Here is a 14,599-nt window from a genome sequence, read left to right on the forward strand (position 1 = left end):
TGATCAGATACTTTGTTTCATTCTTTTGTAACTTATTCTTCGTTGCTAAGACCACTCTTCTCCTCTTTTCTTGAATTATTATTATCCATTTTATCTTTGTGAAATCTTTTGTGCCTTGGTTAGGGTTTGTTTTGATTTGTTCATTGCGAGAGAGCTTTTGTAATACTGTTTTATGAAAATAATTCCCTGATTGGCTGTGGCTTTGGAACTTAATATAATCCCATTTCCTTAAATTTTTTCCCCAGAGGATAAAGAACAAGGGTTTTGTTTGAACATCCTTGCTTTATGAGTTTCGACTTAGGCATATCTACAAATTATTTTGCAGAAGCTTTCATAATGTATTTCGATTTATTTTTGAGCATGGGGTTTTTGATGCCTTTCCTGCATATTTGGTGGCCTAGAAGTAGTTTCGTTCCTCCTAGCGATCACCATCCTGGTTCTGCTCCTGCATACATCACTCATTTGGTTGCGTTAATCCTAAGCAAGTTTATTATGATGATTTTTGATGAGAGCCATTTACGACCCATTTTATGCCATATTTTAATCCATTTCATACACTTTCATGCTTACTTCCCTATTCCATTTCCATTCAATTTCATTTCATTTTCTTATTTTACGTTGCATATGGTTTAATATATATAAGTAGTATTTAATAAGATTTTGGGACTAAAATTATGGAAAATTCATTATTGATTGCTTTTTACTAATCTTTATTTTCACCGTGTGCTGCTGTGTGGAACAAATCCTCCTGTCACTTCCTTGATGAGAACCTCCTGTCGCATTTTCAATAAGAACTGATGAGGAAACCCGCAAGCCTTAGCTTGTAATAAAAGACGCATTTGTTAGATAGAAAAGAATATATCACATTCTTATTTGTATTTCCACTCATAGTCAAGTTGGCATTACAAATAATAATTATATGTATTGCAACCATGTTATTTGGGAGCCTACGGTGAAGACAAATGACAGGAATGACCAGCAAATAGCAAAGTCTCAACTAGTAGAAAGTCTTGTTGCTGCTACGAGTGGTTCCAAATAATCCTGTGGGTCAACTTCTCCCCATATTTGTATTCCATTCCAAAAAAAACGTGGCTGAAGATAAGGTTATTGCTGCTAAGGAGATGAAATGGAGGCATTTCCAAATCGTTTTAAAATGCTGGCTCAAAAATAATGGATCCAGACAAATACAGTTTGCTGGAACAATAGTAATAAGTTGCCTATTCTTGTCATCAAACTAATTTCCGTTGTATTGTTAACGTTACCTATTATTTGTGTGGTGCAGTTTATTAAAATGGCCGTATAAAAGGTCATAGCTGCAGTAATGTAAGGGGGAGAAAAGGATATACACAGTTCTGCAAAATGCACAGCATTGTACAGAGATTGTTATTATTCTAGATCATAAATTCCATATTCACGTGCATGGTTAAGAAGCTGTAAAATCAATTTGTCTCTTCATCACTAGGAAGTTGAGGAGGCGGGCCCACTCTGAAGTCACCTGGTGATTCTTTATTTTATGGAGTGTGTTTAAGTTTGTTTTTGTTTGTATTTTGATTAGTTAAGCATTGTATAGTATGTATTTAATCATAATGTATTAGTCTATATATTCAATATTCGTGCTTGATTGTGTAATAAATCTATTTAATTTAATTTAATTAATTAACGATTTTTGTTTTTGTGAGTTGTAGCCATTTTATCACAGATTAGTTTGTTGAGTTATTTTTCCTGAAGTTCTAGTGACCAGGAAGTGACAGTTCCTGTCGCTGGGATTTACTTGGTTTTTCATTGATTCAGTTTTGTGTGTTGTAGATGCATTCATAAGCCCTCATCTCACAACTATCATCCCTTGATAGCATATTGCTCGGACACCTCTCAGATTGACACATATAGACCAGCCGAACGTCATCATAAATTATTAATTCTTTCTTATTATTTGCCCCAGTGTTGGCCTAGCAATTTTCTTTTTGGAAGAGTACATAGTTCACATAATTCTGAGCAGTTAGATTCTTTATCTTCATCGTTAGTTCTTTGCAGTGTAATGATTTTGCTAGAAAGAATGAGGATTTGGTGTTCAGAAAATTTGAAAACATATTGGTAAAATTATGAAATATGGAATGTGCCATGGAGGTCCATTATGTTTTCCTTGATGCTGCAAGGTCCCACTGCCAAACCATTTTGATAGCTATAAATTGGGGTGTGCATATGTGTGTACACATATTTTTGTTTTGCAAAAAGCTGGCCCCATGTCCCCATTTAGGCCTTTGGTGCCTCCACTCCTGGTTAAGAACTCCTTGGAATTATGGTTTCTTCTTGTTGTGATGTATTTTGGTCAAGCATTTCTCTTTTAATAATACTTAAATAGGGAGGTTTAAATAATGTGCCCCATTATCACCCTTTTGATTTTCCTATGGTAATAAGGCCTGAACTGTGATTAGAAATCGGAAGGAGAATCTTAGTTGATGGTTTTAGTTGGTCTTTGCAAGAGATTATTTTGGGTTTAAAGAAATATGTTTTCCCCTTCAGAAATAGGTTTTTTTTCTTTGGGTACCTTAGTTGTTTGGGGGGTGGTCGGGAGTTCCTAAGCTGCCCTTTGTAGGGAGAATGTGGATTGCTTTGTAGGGATGTCTTGAGGATGTGGTTCTTGAAGGCAGTAGTTGTTGATGGATATTTTAATCTTCATTCTTTTTCTGTTTAGTAGGCAAGTCTCCGAATTTAAATCCCCATTTATTGATGAATGAAAAGGGCATAGATTCTCCAAGATTAGCCACGTGCTATTGTATTATGCATGTTGATATTTGGAATGATCGGAGAAACTTTCTTGTTAACATGGTTACAATCATATTCATACTATCAGCAAATGAACTTAATTTAATCTGTCTATTCACCCAAGTTTTATATGGACTGATTTTTAATGTTGAATGCTTCAATAATTTATACTGAATTGATGGAAATTTGATTGAATAACCAAAGAGATGAGGGTGTATAACTAAATTACAGATTCTTTTGTGGCAGCACAAAGTCGGGTTTGATTCTTTGCTAATCTGAAGTCTGATCAAATTCATTGCAAAGTTTACTGCAGGTGGCCAAATTTGTTGCAAAGTCTGTCGGCATAAGCTGGGCATAATTAATTGAATTTCAAATCGCAGAAGAACCAAGACCAACTTTGGGCATAAATTGACCTTTTTTTAGTTTTAAAGTTTTTGTTTTGTGTCTAATCTAGTCTACTTGACCCTCCGATCCTAAACTAGACCACAAAAAGGCCAAGAAGAATGTTTTATAATATATATAATAAATTATATATTTTTGTATGGACTAACCCAAAACGAATTTGAACCCATCTTAAAAGATTTTGAACGAATTTCAATCCTGAATCAAAACTGTCAACTTAAGTGTATAAGTTGATGTATGGGATATAATAGTCATCTCTTGATCAATATATGTTCATGCATGTTTGTATATTCTGATTTCATTTTTTTATCTAATAGTATACAATGTTTTTGCAGTCCAGAGCATCCTTTGTTGAGGACTCATGGCCGGTCTATGCTGAGTGGGCGCAGACAGTCATTTGGAGAGGATGGTGATTCTGTGAGTGCATCAAGGTATGCATCTTCTAGAGGACTTTAGCCAATAATATGTTTAGTCAGTCACAAGTGCAAATTCAGTAATATGTATGTAGATGTTATACATACTATGTTCTACATAATTAAAATGATCAAATGTTTGAAGGTTATCTTGGTTCACCTGTATATGACAGTTATGGTATATATGAATTTATTGATAACTGATATCAACATTTTTCTTTGTAGACATGTAGTCTGCAGTTGTTATTATTGTGTGACTAATTACTCATGAAAAATTTGGTTCAACAATTTTTCTAATATCATGCATCATATGTCAGCTTTTTTTAAACTTTACACTCAGACTGCTCATTATGAATGAGAATATGCTTTAATTTTTGAGAAGAATAGGACTTTGATGCGATGACTTTTTATTTTCATATTGCAGTCCTGACCAGTCTCCGCAGCATAACATTGCTACAGGGAAGACTTTGGCAATGCCTGGACAGCGTTTAGTTTCCTCTCCCCTTACTGGTGGAACCGAAAGGTTTTTCTTCTGTGCTGTTTAAGATTTCTCTTTGCTTTAAAGAAAATGAATTGTATATATGATTAGAAATATTTTACATTCCAATTCTCTCAAATTTAATGGTATCTTAAACTTGCTCAAAATAATGTTCATGACAAATGTTTGTCTAGTAGCTTTTTCAATGGCTTGTTTATGTATCTGACATTTTAATATTTTGTTTGTGATCTTTTCAAATTGACATTGATCTAGAAGATAGATAAAAGTGCAGTTCTCTTAAAACTCAATATACCAGATTTTCTAGTGTGAAGTAGGGAATGCCAGATTACCAAATAGGGTGACTTTGAGGCAAGTACATTTTTGTTGGCACTAACAACTTTGTGATTGAATGTTGTGAGCTTATATTAATTCTCTTGATCAAGCATAATGGGTTTGTTAATCATTCATCACAATGAATGTTGTTCGCTGGGATGGATGATGCTAAGTTGACTGTGAAAAGGTAAGTTCGATTAAGGACAGTAAAGAATGTATACAATGAATTGATGAGAGCACAATTATACTGAGAGTTTGGAGGGGGTGGGGTGGTGGGGGGTTGGGTGTGGGGTGAATAGGATAACATAACTTTACCAATTTAAAACTTTATCAATCACATTAACATTATTCACTCAACATCAATAATCATGCATGTGAGAAGAACACAGTTTGTTACAGTATGTATATGGAAACGTTTACAAAAGAAAACCATGGTATGATAGGGCTTTTATATGAACTTCATTCTTAACAAATTCTGTAGGCAAAAAACCTATTATAGGCACCACTCAAACAACTGAATATGTGGGCAACAATCTACTAGAGAGACACCAATATCTCCTTCAAGAAGCACCAACTTTCAAGTCAAAGGACCTCTCTCTATGTTGGTCCTTTAACGTATGATGGATATTATGATTTCTTCACCCAATCCGTCCTTTCTACTTCTCAAAACTTTGTATGTTCTTATCCACAATTCTTCCATAAATCTGATTATCAATCTTCTTAAAATTTTCTTCACAGCTGTGCTTTAATTTTTCTCGTATATTTCCTTTCAATCTGCTTGTAATCCTGATATTTATCTGCTTCAATACACTTTATAGGTATTTTGAAAAGTCTTTAATCTTGCTTGAACCCTCCTTTTCAAGTTTGCTTCTGTATGCATCTTAATTCTGCCATGACATTTGTGCACATACTTATCTTACTCTTCTCTTTTAATTGCTGATATAGTTTTATGTTTAACAGTCACCATGTTCATGTCTTAATGAAAAAATTGATCTCTTTGAGATAGATACACAATGATTTCAATGGTTATGTCATTACTAATAAATCTGCTTTATTACAATCACTATGTAATACTGCCACTTTTAGGTCCTCTCGTGCAGTGGATGGTATTGTTTCTTAGTGTTTGTGTCATCTGGTTTAGAGGGGTTTTTTAATATCACCAATGAACTTAGAGGATGTACTGAAGTTGAGTGACACTTTCTGGAGTCATCTTGGACAACTTGTCTGAGACTTACTGTTCTGGTAAGTTTGAATTTTGACACTTTTCGTTCAGTTGGGAATCCTGTCTGACTTCTTTAGTTGCTACAATTAATAGTAATAGCTATTTCTGACAACTGGCCATATTTAAGTGGCATCAGGAAAATAAATTTTGAAGAAAAGAAAAATTCATGCCTTGTGTGTTTGGGGAGGACTCTCCTAGCAAATTGTTTTTGCCTTGAGAACAACTTTTCTGAAGATAGACAAATTTATTGGAAAAATTTGTTGGATCAACTTTCTAGACTCAATGTTGACGCTTGCTCCAGCTTAAATTCATCCTTACAAACACTCAAGCCAAAGTCATGCATCTTGAGGAGTCTTCAGATTTTAAAGTGATCAGATACTATGTTAGAAGATTTGGTGATTCTACAAGACCTCCAAGATCTCTCAACACTTAAACAACTTCCACAAGAGAGAATAACAAGACAGATTGCTTCAACAATTGAGGATTGATGAATGTTGATAACGGATATGAGAAAGTACATAATAGGCCTTGGAAACAAAGGCAAGGTGAATTGAGGTATTAGATAATGTTGGCATGTGTCATGACTCATAATCCAATTAAATGAGACAACTAAAGTGTCAACAAAGGTACATAGAATAGTTATGTGATATGATCATGTGACAACCAACACACACATGTGACACCTAATGAGTCTTCTAGAATGGCAGGTAGTACCTATGTTTATTTGAGTAACATGTGTAATTAGGACCTAGTTGAAGATTGTTTCAGGTACATAACCTTAATTACACAAGTGAGTAAAATAAGTAAGCTGTTTTGTTAAAACACATATACCAGTCAGTTTGAATTGGGTATGTTTTGTGGATCTTTGTAGATGTCAACAGGAGATGCGTTTAATGTAAATTTGCTTCCACTGGAACTTATGTTTCTTGAAGTAGTTAACTTAATTTCTGTATTGCTTGGTTTCTCTATTTTGATTTAAAATAATATTGCCCTGTGTAGATATTAGATGCCCTATTCATTTCGTATCCAATGTCACATCTGGAGCATTTTTAATAATTGATTGCGATTGTTATTGTTTGTAGGAGAAGAGTAGCTACCCACGGCACTTGGGTTGGTGGAGATTTCACACAGTATGTAATGTTTGCATTTAGTATTGGCTTTGAAATTTTGAAATAATTGTTTGCCAGTTGTAAGCTTTAAGTGCAGTTGTTCATTTTATTTTGAGATGTTAGTTATTTTGTCATATCTTTTTTCTGGGTGATGTACCCTGCTATAAGCGGAATCTAACATTCTTTTGAAGTTTTGACATAATGGTTTGTTTGCTATATTGTACAATTTTATTTTTGTTTCAGACATTATTTGTTTTATTATGTCTGTTTTCTGGAAAATGATCAGTGCTACATGTTTTATTTAATTTGTTTAAAAGTTCATGCTTGAATAAATTGAGTTTTTGTTTTAATATAAAAATGGATAATTATGAGAAAGATAGGTAATTAACGTGTATCATAAGGTGAGCCTGTAATGAAGAAAAATTTCAATCTACTAGTAGTTTTACTTATGTCTTTAACCATGAAGCATTAACATCCTTCAAGTGCCTAAGGATGTGAGATGCAAAAGAATGGTCTAGTTTTCCTAATGAAGGAGGCAATGTGTTAGATGGGTCAAGAAATGCCATTAGTGGATGTTAAAAGTTGATGGGCAAAGTTCTTTTCTAAATTTTGTATCAATATATATCTGATTTCCTACAATGAACAAGTCCATATCTAAGAATCATGAAATGCTAGTTATATCTTAAAAACCATTGATGGGTATATCTTGGCTGTCTAGGTTATGTGTAATGTCCCCAATTTTGAGTTGCGACAGAGTTGATGGATTCAGTCTATCATTGGGTCCTTGTAGGTTGATACCTTAGTTATTGGATTTGCGTGTTAGACACGCAATCTAGATTCGGGTTTGATCCGGGTCCGGATCCACACGTGGATTTGGGTAGGATTTGCGATCTTGCCTGTGGGCTCGCGGATCTTGATGGATCCACAGGCAAGATCGAGGATCGCGGATCCGTGGGAATCTTCGTGAAAGGAGGCAAAGAAAACATGTAAAAGTGGGCCCAATGATTTTTGTTTTTTGTTTTTGTGGAATCCCTAAAAAACAACCCTTTAAGTCATTATGCAAGTTCATTTACGCTCACATTTGCTCTCAATTTTGCTCTCTCATAGTTGCTAGTTTAAAGTAAAGTGCTTGGATTCGAAGGAGATTGGTTGTGGAGCTCCAAATACCTTGCAAGAAGTGTTTAAGGTATGCATTTCAACCATATTCTTTAGTTCTTTCATATATTATTGATTTATTTATAGTTTTCCAAATTTTAAAGTTTTTGTGTAAGTTTGAAGCATGGTTTTCTTTCATTTTTTTTCTAGATTGCAAGAATAGAACAATGAGTAGTCAAGGCTTAGTGGGTGGGGCTGGATCACCAAGCTTCAAAAGTGATAAGGGGTCTCCTTTATGAAGACACACAACAAGAATCACACAGTGTCTTTGGGGTTGGGCATATATATGGAAATGTAATTATTGCAATGTACTACACAGAAGTTCCTATTCCCGAGTGGAACTACATTTTTTGGGCCCTGCGGGCGAAGGAATTAACATGTGTTAGGGTAGTGGGCCAGAGAAGAAGGGATTAGTAGCTGCACAAATAGCAACGTTAGCAAAAGAGCAAGAAGATGCTGATAGAGTAGTTGCAAAAGTAAGATGTGGTGCTTCCAAAAGAACAAATACACCAGCACCACCATCCAATCAAACAAGCACATGAATACATTCTTTTTTGCCTGTGCCAACTACAAATGATGAAGATGTAGACCCATTTCCACTCACCTGCAAGTGAGGCCCACTAGATAGGGCGTTCCAAAATGGATTGAGAGATATTGCTGATCACAAAATTGGACATTGTTTAATTGCAAATGGTACTTTTGTGAGATCACCTTATTTTCGGGAGAGGGCGCAAGCAATAAATGCAGCACCCAGTGTTTACAAAGCACCTAGTTATGAGAAGTTGCACACTACCATATTACATGATGAGAGGAAATCTGTAGAGGCCCAACTTCAACCAATAAGAGATTCTTGGGTTCAATTGGGTGTGGAAAGAGTGTAGAAATTGTCTGTTTACCAATGTTATTGCCATATGCACTAAGGGGGCAATGTTCTTGAAGGCAGTTGATGATGAAGGGCAAATGAAAGATTTAGAATTTATTTCACGCATTCTCATTGATGCCATAGAGTCAGTGGGTCCTGATAATGTTGTCTAAGTGGTCATGGATAATGCAAAAGTTTACAGGGCTACAGGGATAATTATAAAGTTTAGATATGATCATATCTTTTGGACACCATACACCGTCCACTCTCTCAATTTGGTGATGAAATCAATTGACACTAAAATAGATTGGGTGAAAAAGATATATGAGGAAGCTGAAGAGATTCAAATTTTTGTGACAAATCACCACATGTCACAAGCAATTTATAGGAGTTTCTCGGACTTGGAATAATTGAAGGTAAATTTGTAAATTTTTTTGTTTTTGTTTACATTAACATGTTTTAATTTTTAAATGTATTACTAACTTGAGTTTAACATGTTCTTAGGTTGCTGAAACTTGCTTTACTTCTCACACAATCGTCTTGGGATAACTTGTCAAGGTAAAGGAAGCATTGAAACAAATGGTCATTAGGCCCTAGTGGGGCGTTTGGAAGAATTCCAATACAACGAGGGCCTTAAATGTGAGACGAATGATACTTGATGAGGATTGGTGGCATCTTGTGACTTATGTGTTGGAAGTCACAGATCCAATAATGTCAATGCTTCGCTTTGTAGACAATAATGAGCCATGCCTTTGGAGATATTTATGATTCTACGAACACTGTTCGAAAAAATTAAAATGGTAAGTTCTACGCTCTTTTAGAACAATTGTTTATTTGAGGGACACCTAGATTCTAAAGTTTAAATTGACATAATCACTAATTATAATGATTATTCATATCTGATATCCTAGGTCATATAGAGGAGGGAGAACGATCCTTGGGACGCCTTTTACAACAAGGTGGAAGCAATTGTTCATCATTGATAGAACAAGATGACCACACCTTTGCACCTCCTTGCATATGCTCTATCCCCGAGGTATTGTAGTGCTTATCAAATGCTTGTGCTTATGTAAGTGCCAGAGATAATCTTCCTGACTTCAATATACTTAAGTGAGATTGTCTTTAGGAAGAATCCAAAAAACTTAAGAAAGGAGGAAAATTGAAAACAAAAGATGAAGAACTTCATGTTCTTAATACAAATTCCTATAAAGGCAAGAAGAAGCATTTCAAGAAGAAAGTGGGTGATCAAAAGAATGACAAACCTAAGAAAGATCTTTCCAAAATAAAATGCTTTAGATGCGAAAAGTTTGGAGACCACAGATCTAATTACCTTGAGAATTATAAACAGCAAGTGAACTGTACAAACATTAGTAGGGAAGAAGATAACTATGATCTTGAGAATCGTGTATTGTATTCAGCACTATCAAATGAAGTCTCAAGTAAAGCAGGGGTGATTGATAGTGGGATCATCTTGACATATTACAGGATACAAAGAAGCACTAGATTCTATATCAGAAAAAAGTTAATGATGAAGTCACCATCGGTGATAATTCAACACATTTCGTCAAAGGAATTGGAAATTGCACCTTGAAAATAATGTCAGGTAGTTCTCTTCTCAAAAGGGTACTCTATGTACCAGGAATCAAAAGGAACCTAATCTTGGTCACAACACTTGAAGATGATGGACATAATGTTGCATTCATGGATGATAAAGTCATAACCTGGGCTAAGAACTCCTCATTTAAGAAAGAAAAATTGATTGGTCAAAGAACAGGATATTTGTATGAATTAATTCAGAACCTAGTTGAGCTATTGAAGCCTTAATTCTTGAAGTTGCTGGTACAAACGAAATATGGCACAGAAGGTTAGGACATCTAAATTTCAAAACCTTATCAACTATGGAGAAGATGGTTACTCGTTTACCTAAACTGAATAAAGATCACTCAAGCATATGCAAGGATGCGTTTTAGGTAAGAACACCAAAAGTCCATTTCATGATAGCACTAGAAAAACTAACAATGTTTTGGAATTAATCCAGTCAGATTTATGTGGACCTATGTCTATTCCTTCTCTTGGAGGATTTTGGTACTATATACCTTTTATAGATGATTTCTCTAGGAAAACTTGGATTTACTTCTTAAAATGCAAAGAATCAGAAGAAATCTTGAAGAGATTTAAAGAGTTTAAAACCTTAACTGAAAATTTATCAGGGTATAAAATTAAAACTCTTAGGACTGATAATGGAGGGGAATACACCTCACATTTGTTTAAAAGGTTTTGTAAAGAAACATGAATTAAGAGGGAGTATACTGTTCCTTGTAACCCACAACATAATGGGGTAGCAGAAAGGAAGAATAGAACAATTATAGAAGTTGCAAGAGCTATGATATTTGACCAAAATCTAAAATATTGTCTTTGGACAGAAGCCTCTTGTACTGTTGACTATATTCAAAACATAAGTCCTCACTCCTACCTTAGAGATAAAACTCCTGAAGAAGTTTTTACTAAGGTTAAACCCAATATAAGTCATCTTAGGATTTTTGGGTGCCCAGTATATATACATGTTCCAAAAGAAAAGACAACTAAGTTAGAACCCTCTGGGAGGAAAGGTATTTTTGTAGGGTATAGTGAAACATCTAAAGCATATAGGATTTTCATACCTAGTTAGGAAAATATTGAACTTAGTAGGGATGTAATTTTTGAAGAAGAATTAGCATTCAAAAGAGCCTAAGTTCTAAAGAACCTTCTGCTTTACTTAGATCTGAAAGAAATATTGAAACTGAGTCTCAAAGGGAGAACATTGAAGAAATTGAAGATGAAATTCAAAATCTTAATCTTGAAAAAACTCAAAATTCTAAAAAAAAACCACTTTGGGCCATTCAGATAGAACTCAATAGCAATTTCAATTTTTTTTAGGGGAAGACACCAAATATTTTTGAGGAATAAGATCAACATTCCAAGTTTATATGCTTTGGACAATTTGAATGACTGTGAAGTTATCTGCCCTGGACATTTTCATAGCGGTATTTCTCAATCAACATGTTGACGAAGTATTTTTTGCATGGCATTCAATGCAAATGGCCTCCTTTCTGAAATGCGTCTGACTCGATCAACATCAAGGGCTTTATATATTCCCAACCCCTTGGCATGGTTGCAGAAACACACTTCATAGTTTTTTAAGTAGTTTGTAGCAGTGCTTGGCACTAGTTGCTAACCTTACCGAATCTCAGTTATCTTGTTCTGGTATCAACACACATGAAAGGAATGCTAAAGATAGCCTAAGAGCTTTCAAAAGGACTTGATTCAATGATGAATGTTGTAGATGAAGTTAAAAGGATTTTTTAAGCCATAGGCAAAAATAATGAATTAGAAAATGTGAACCAATTTCAATAGAAAACTAATGTGACCTTGGCGGAGGGTATATATGCTATGCTAATGCTGAAAAAGAAGCACAAGTTCATAACGTTTCTATTCAGGATATTAAAGAGATGAAACATTTTGCAATGGTGAAAAGGATTTGTATCTTGGGAAGAAGATCGACGTCAGGCAATATTCTGTGGTCTTTAGAAACGGAGATTAGAGCCCTATGGTTGGTCATTGGTATATATAAAATTAATGGACACCAAGTAAGAGTAATTCTAGTAACCAACACATCATGAACTTTTCGCAACGATCCATGAGACAAAGTTTCTGCATTGACATTAACCCGATACAAATCAAAGGCGGATTTAAAAGCCCCAACAAACAACAATATATGTTTAAGAAATTCTTTGCTACTTCCTAGAAGATCACATGTCTGAAAGAGCGATTAATGATCATTGTAAATGTTTTATTTAACAAATGGTGGTGGAAATGGAAATTATTACCCCATTTGCTTTTGAAATGTTTGAAATAATGTTCCAACATCATTACTAGTGAAATCCCGATGAACAATTTTGTTTAATGAGTTGTAGTCAAAGACCAATAAGATTAATGAATTAATTATCTCATTTGATATTATTAATGTTTATGGCTTAAGTAAGTTATGTATGAAAGAATAGTTGCATCTATTCATGAACGAAAAGACATCTTTCTATTTTGAAAGATATAAAAGGTTGTATTATTTGCAAAAAAATAAGGAGACAATACACATTATGAGAGAAACAAAAAAAGGAGATATATTTATATGGAAGGTGGAATTATAAAATATTAAAGTGTAACATTAATATGAATTCAAATATATTATTATTTTAATGAAAAATAAAAGATTGTTGTTTGAAATTATTCAAGGCAGAGAGTACAAAATACAATTTTGATTCATTCTTTATGATCAATAAGAAGATTATTGAATTATTCTGACAAAGCTTATGCTTTGGATTTCTCATTACATTCTTTGTTTGATTATCAGGGATATGTGTGAAATACCTTGGTGTTTTCTCGTCTCTATCTAATCGGGCTTTTCAGTAGAGAAGTTAAATTCCTTTTAGACTAACGTTGAATTGCATACAAGAATTATCTTCTACATTTGAAGTACAGGAGTAATTGATGATATTTAAAATATATATATATATATATATATATATTGTCTCATAAAATTGTAGATAATAGTCATTATTGTAATTGACTCTATTGCCCGAGTAAATCAAGTGCTTGTCTTTCAAGTCATTGAAACAATTATTGGATTCATAGTTGAAGTTAACAATTCTTTCCTATAGCTCCTCCTTACAAGCATCAACTTGGTCATTATATATACATTGAGTCATATGAAATCATTCATTTAACTTTATTCTGATCAAGTTCAAGGGCCTTGCTAGCCTAAGAACCCATAAAGCTTAAATTACTCTATAGAAGAGCTTTGAATCAGGTGATCAATTTTATAGTAAAGGTTCACCCACTTAGGTGTAGTGAATGCTTGAAGCAGGGGAATTTCAATTATTCTCATTCCTTTGCTAGAGCTGATTTGGAATCCTATTGGAGAATTGGCAAGCTCTTTGATTTCTAGTCAGTGGTTTTGGGAACCAACACTTCCATTTCTAGTAGTCGTTCTATGTAGGGATTAGCTTCATCTTTGCTAACCTCATAAGTGAAAGGTGTCAACCAGTGTGTGGTTGATTGCATTGCACAAATGGTGCACCTATCTGCGCTTGCTAGAAAACATAAGTCATCTTTGTATCTCTTAACTAGGTTGGTGGGAATCCTTTCTCTTGTATGGATTTCCTTTTGGAAACTCTTGAAATACTCCCATAGCGCATGACATTGTCTCTGTCTTCCAACTTCTTGTAAAGTTCACTTATTTGCGTAGTTACAAGTTGATCTTCTCTCCACTTGTAGAGTAGGACCCCCTAGAAATTCTCCTTTGAGATAAAACATTATGCAAACTATTATTGAACCAAATTTACAGCTTGACCTTTATGATCTTATTTAGGTTCTCTGTTAATTGAGTATGCAAGCATCCGCATAGATCATTCATTGACTTGTTTTGGATGGCTTGGTATGTTCCATATGTTGCGTTGCTAGGGATTTGGTTTTCCCTGTTGGAATAGTACAATTTATATGCCAACACCATGGTTGCAAATCTTATCTTTGTGTCTGGAATCTCATTTATTGTGCACCCCATTGCATCTTGAGTTAGTCGCCTTTTTGTGATTGTAGGAGCTTGTCTCACTGATACAACATTCATGGGTAAATCAATTCCAATTGCACTGAATCCAATTAAACTTTGGATTAAGGCCTTTGTGATCTATAAGGTTTATTGAGTGAGATGTGTTGTTAATGGATTCTACTCAAAGCATATCTTACCCATTTTTAATGGAAGAAATCAGGGATGTCCACCACTCTGCTTAGCATAGAATTCTCCATCTCCTTGTGTTTATCTTTCAGAGC

The 14,599-nt window shown here is 34.5% G+C and overlaps 1 protein-coding gene across 3 annotated transcripts in view; it reads left to right on the top strand.

Annotated features, from left to right (window-relative positions):
- Positions 1-14,599, top strand: part of LOC149566727 (putative serine/threonine-protein kinase SIS8) — a 256,215-nt gene that overhangs the window by 132,318 nt on the left and 109,298 nt on the right. For all 3 annotated transcript variants that reach the window (XM_089820069.1, XM_089820068.1, XM_089820070.1), the window contains 3 exons: positions 3,501-3,596; positions 4,003-4,101; positions 6,694-6,741. In XM_089820069.1, the coding sequence (XP_089676195.1) occupies positions 3,501-3,596; positions 4,003-4,101; positions 6,694-6,741 (243 nt within the window). The remainder of the gene's footprint in view (positions 1-3,500; positions 3,597-4,002; positions 4,102-6,693; positions 6,742-14,599) is intronic.

This window comes from Cupressus sempervirens, chromosome 3 (assembly GCF_028749045.1).
Source record: "Cupressus sempervirens isolate cs-2001-9-10 chromosome 3, ASM2874904v1, whole genome shotgun sequence".
Taxonomy (NCBI): domain Eukaryota; kingdom Viridiplantae; phylum Streptophyta; class Pinopsida; order Cupressales; family Cupressaceae; genus Cupressus; species Cupressus sempervirens.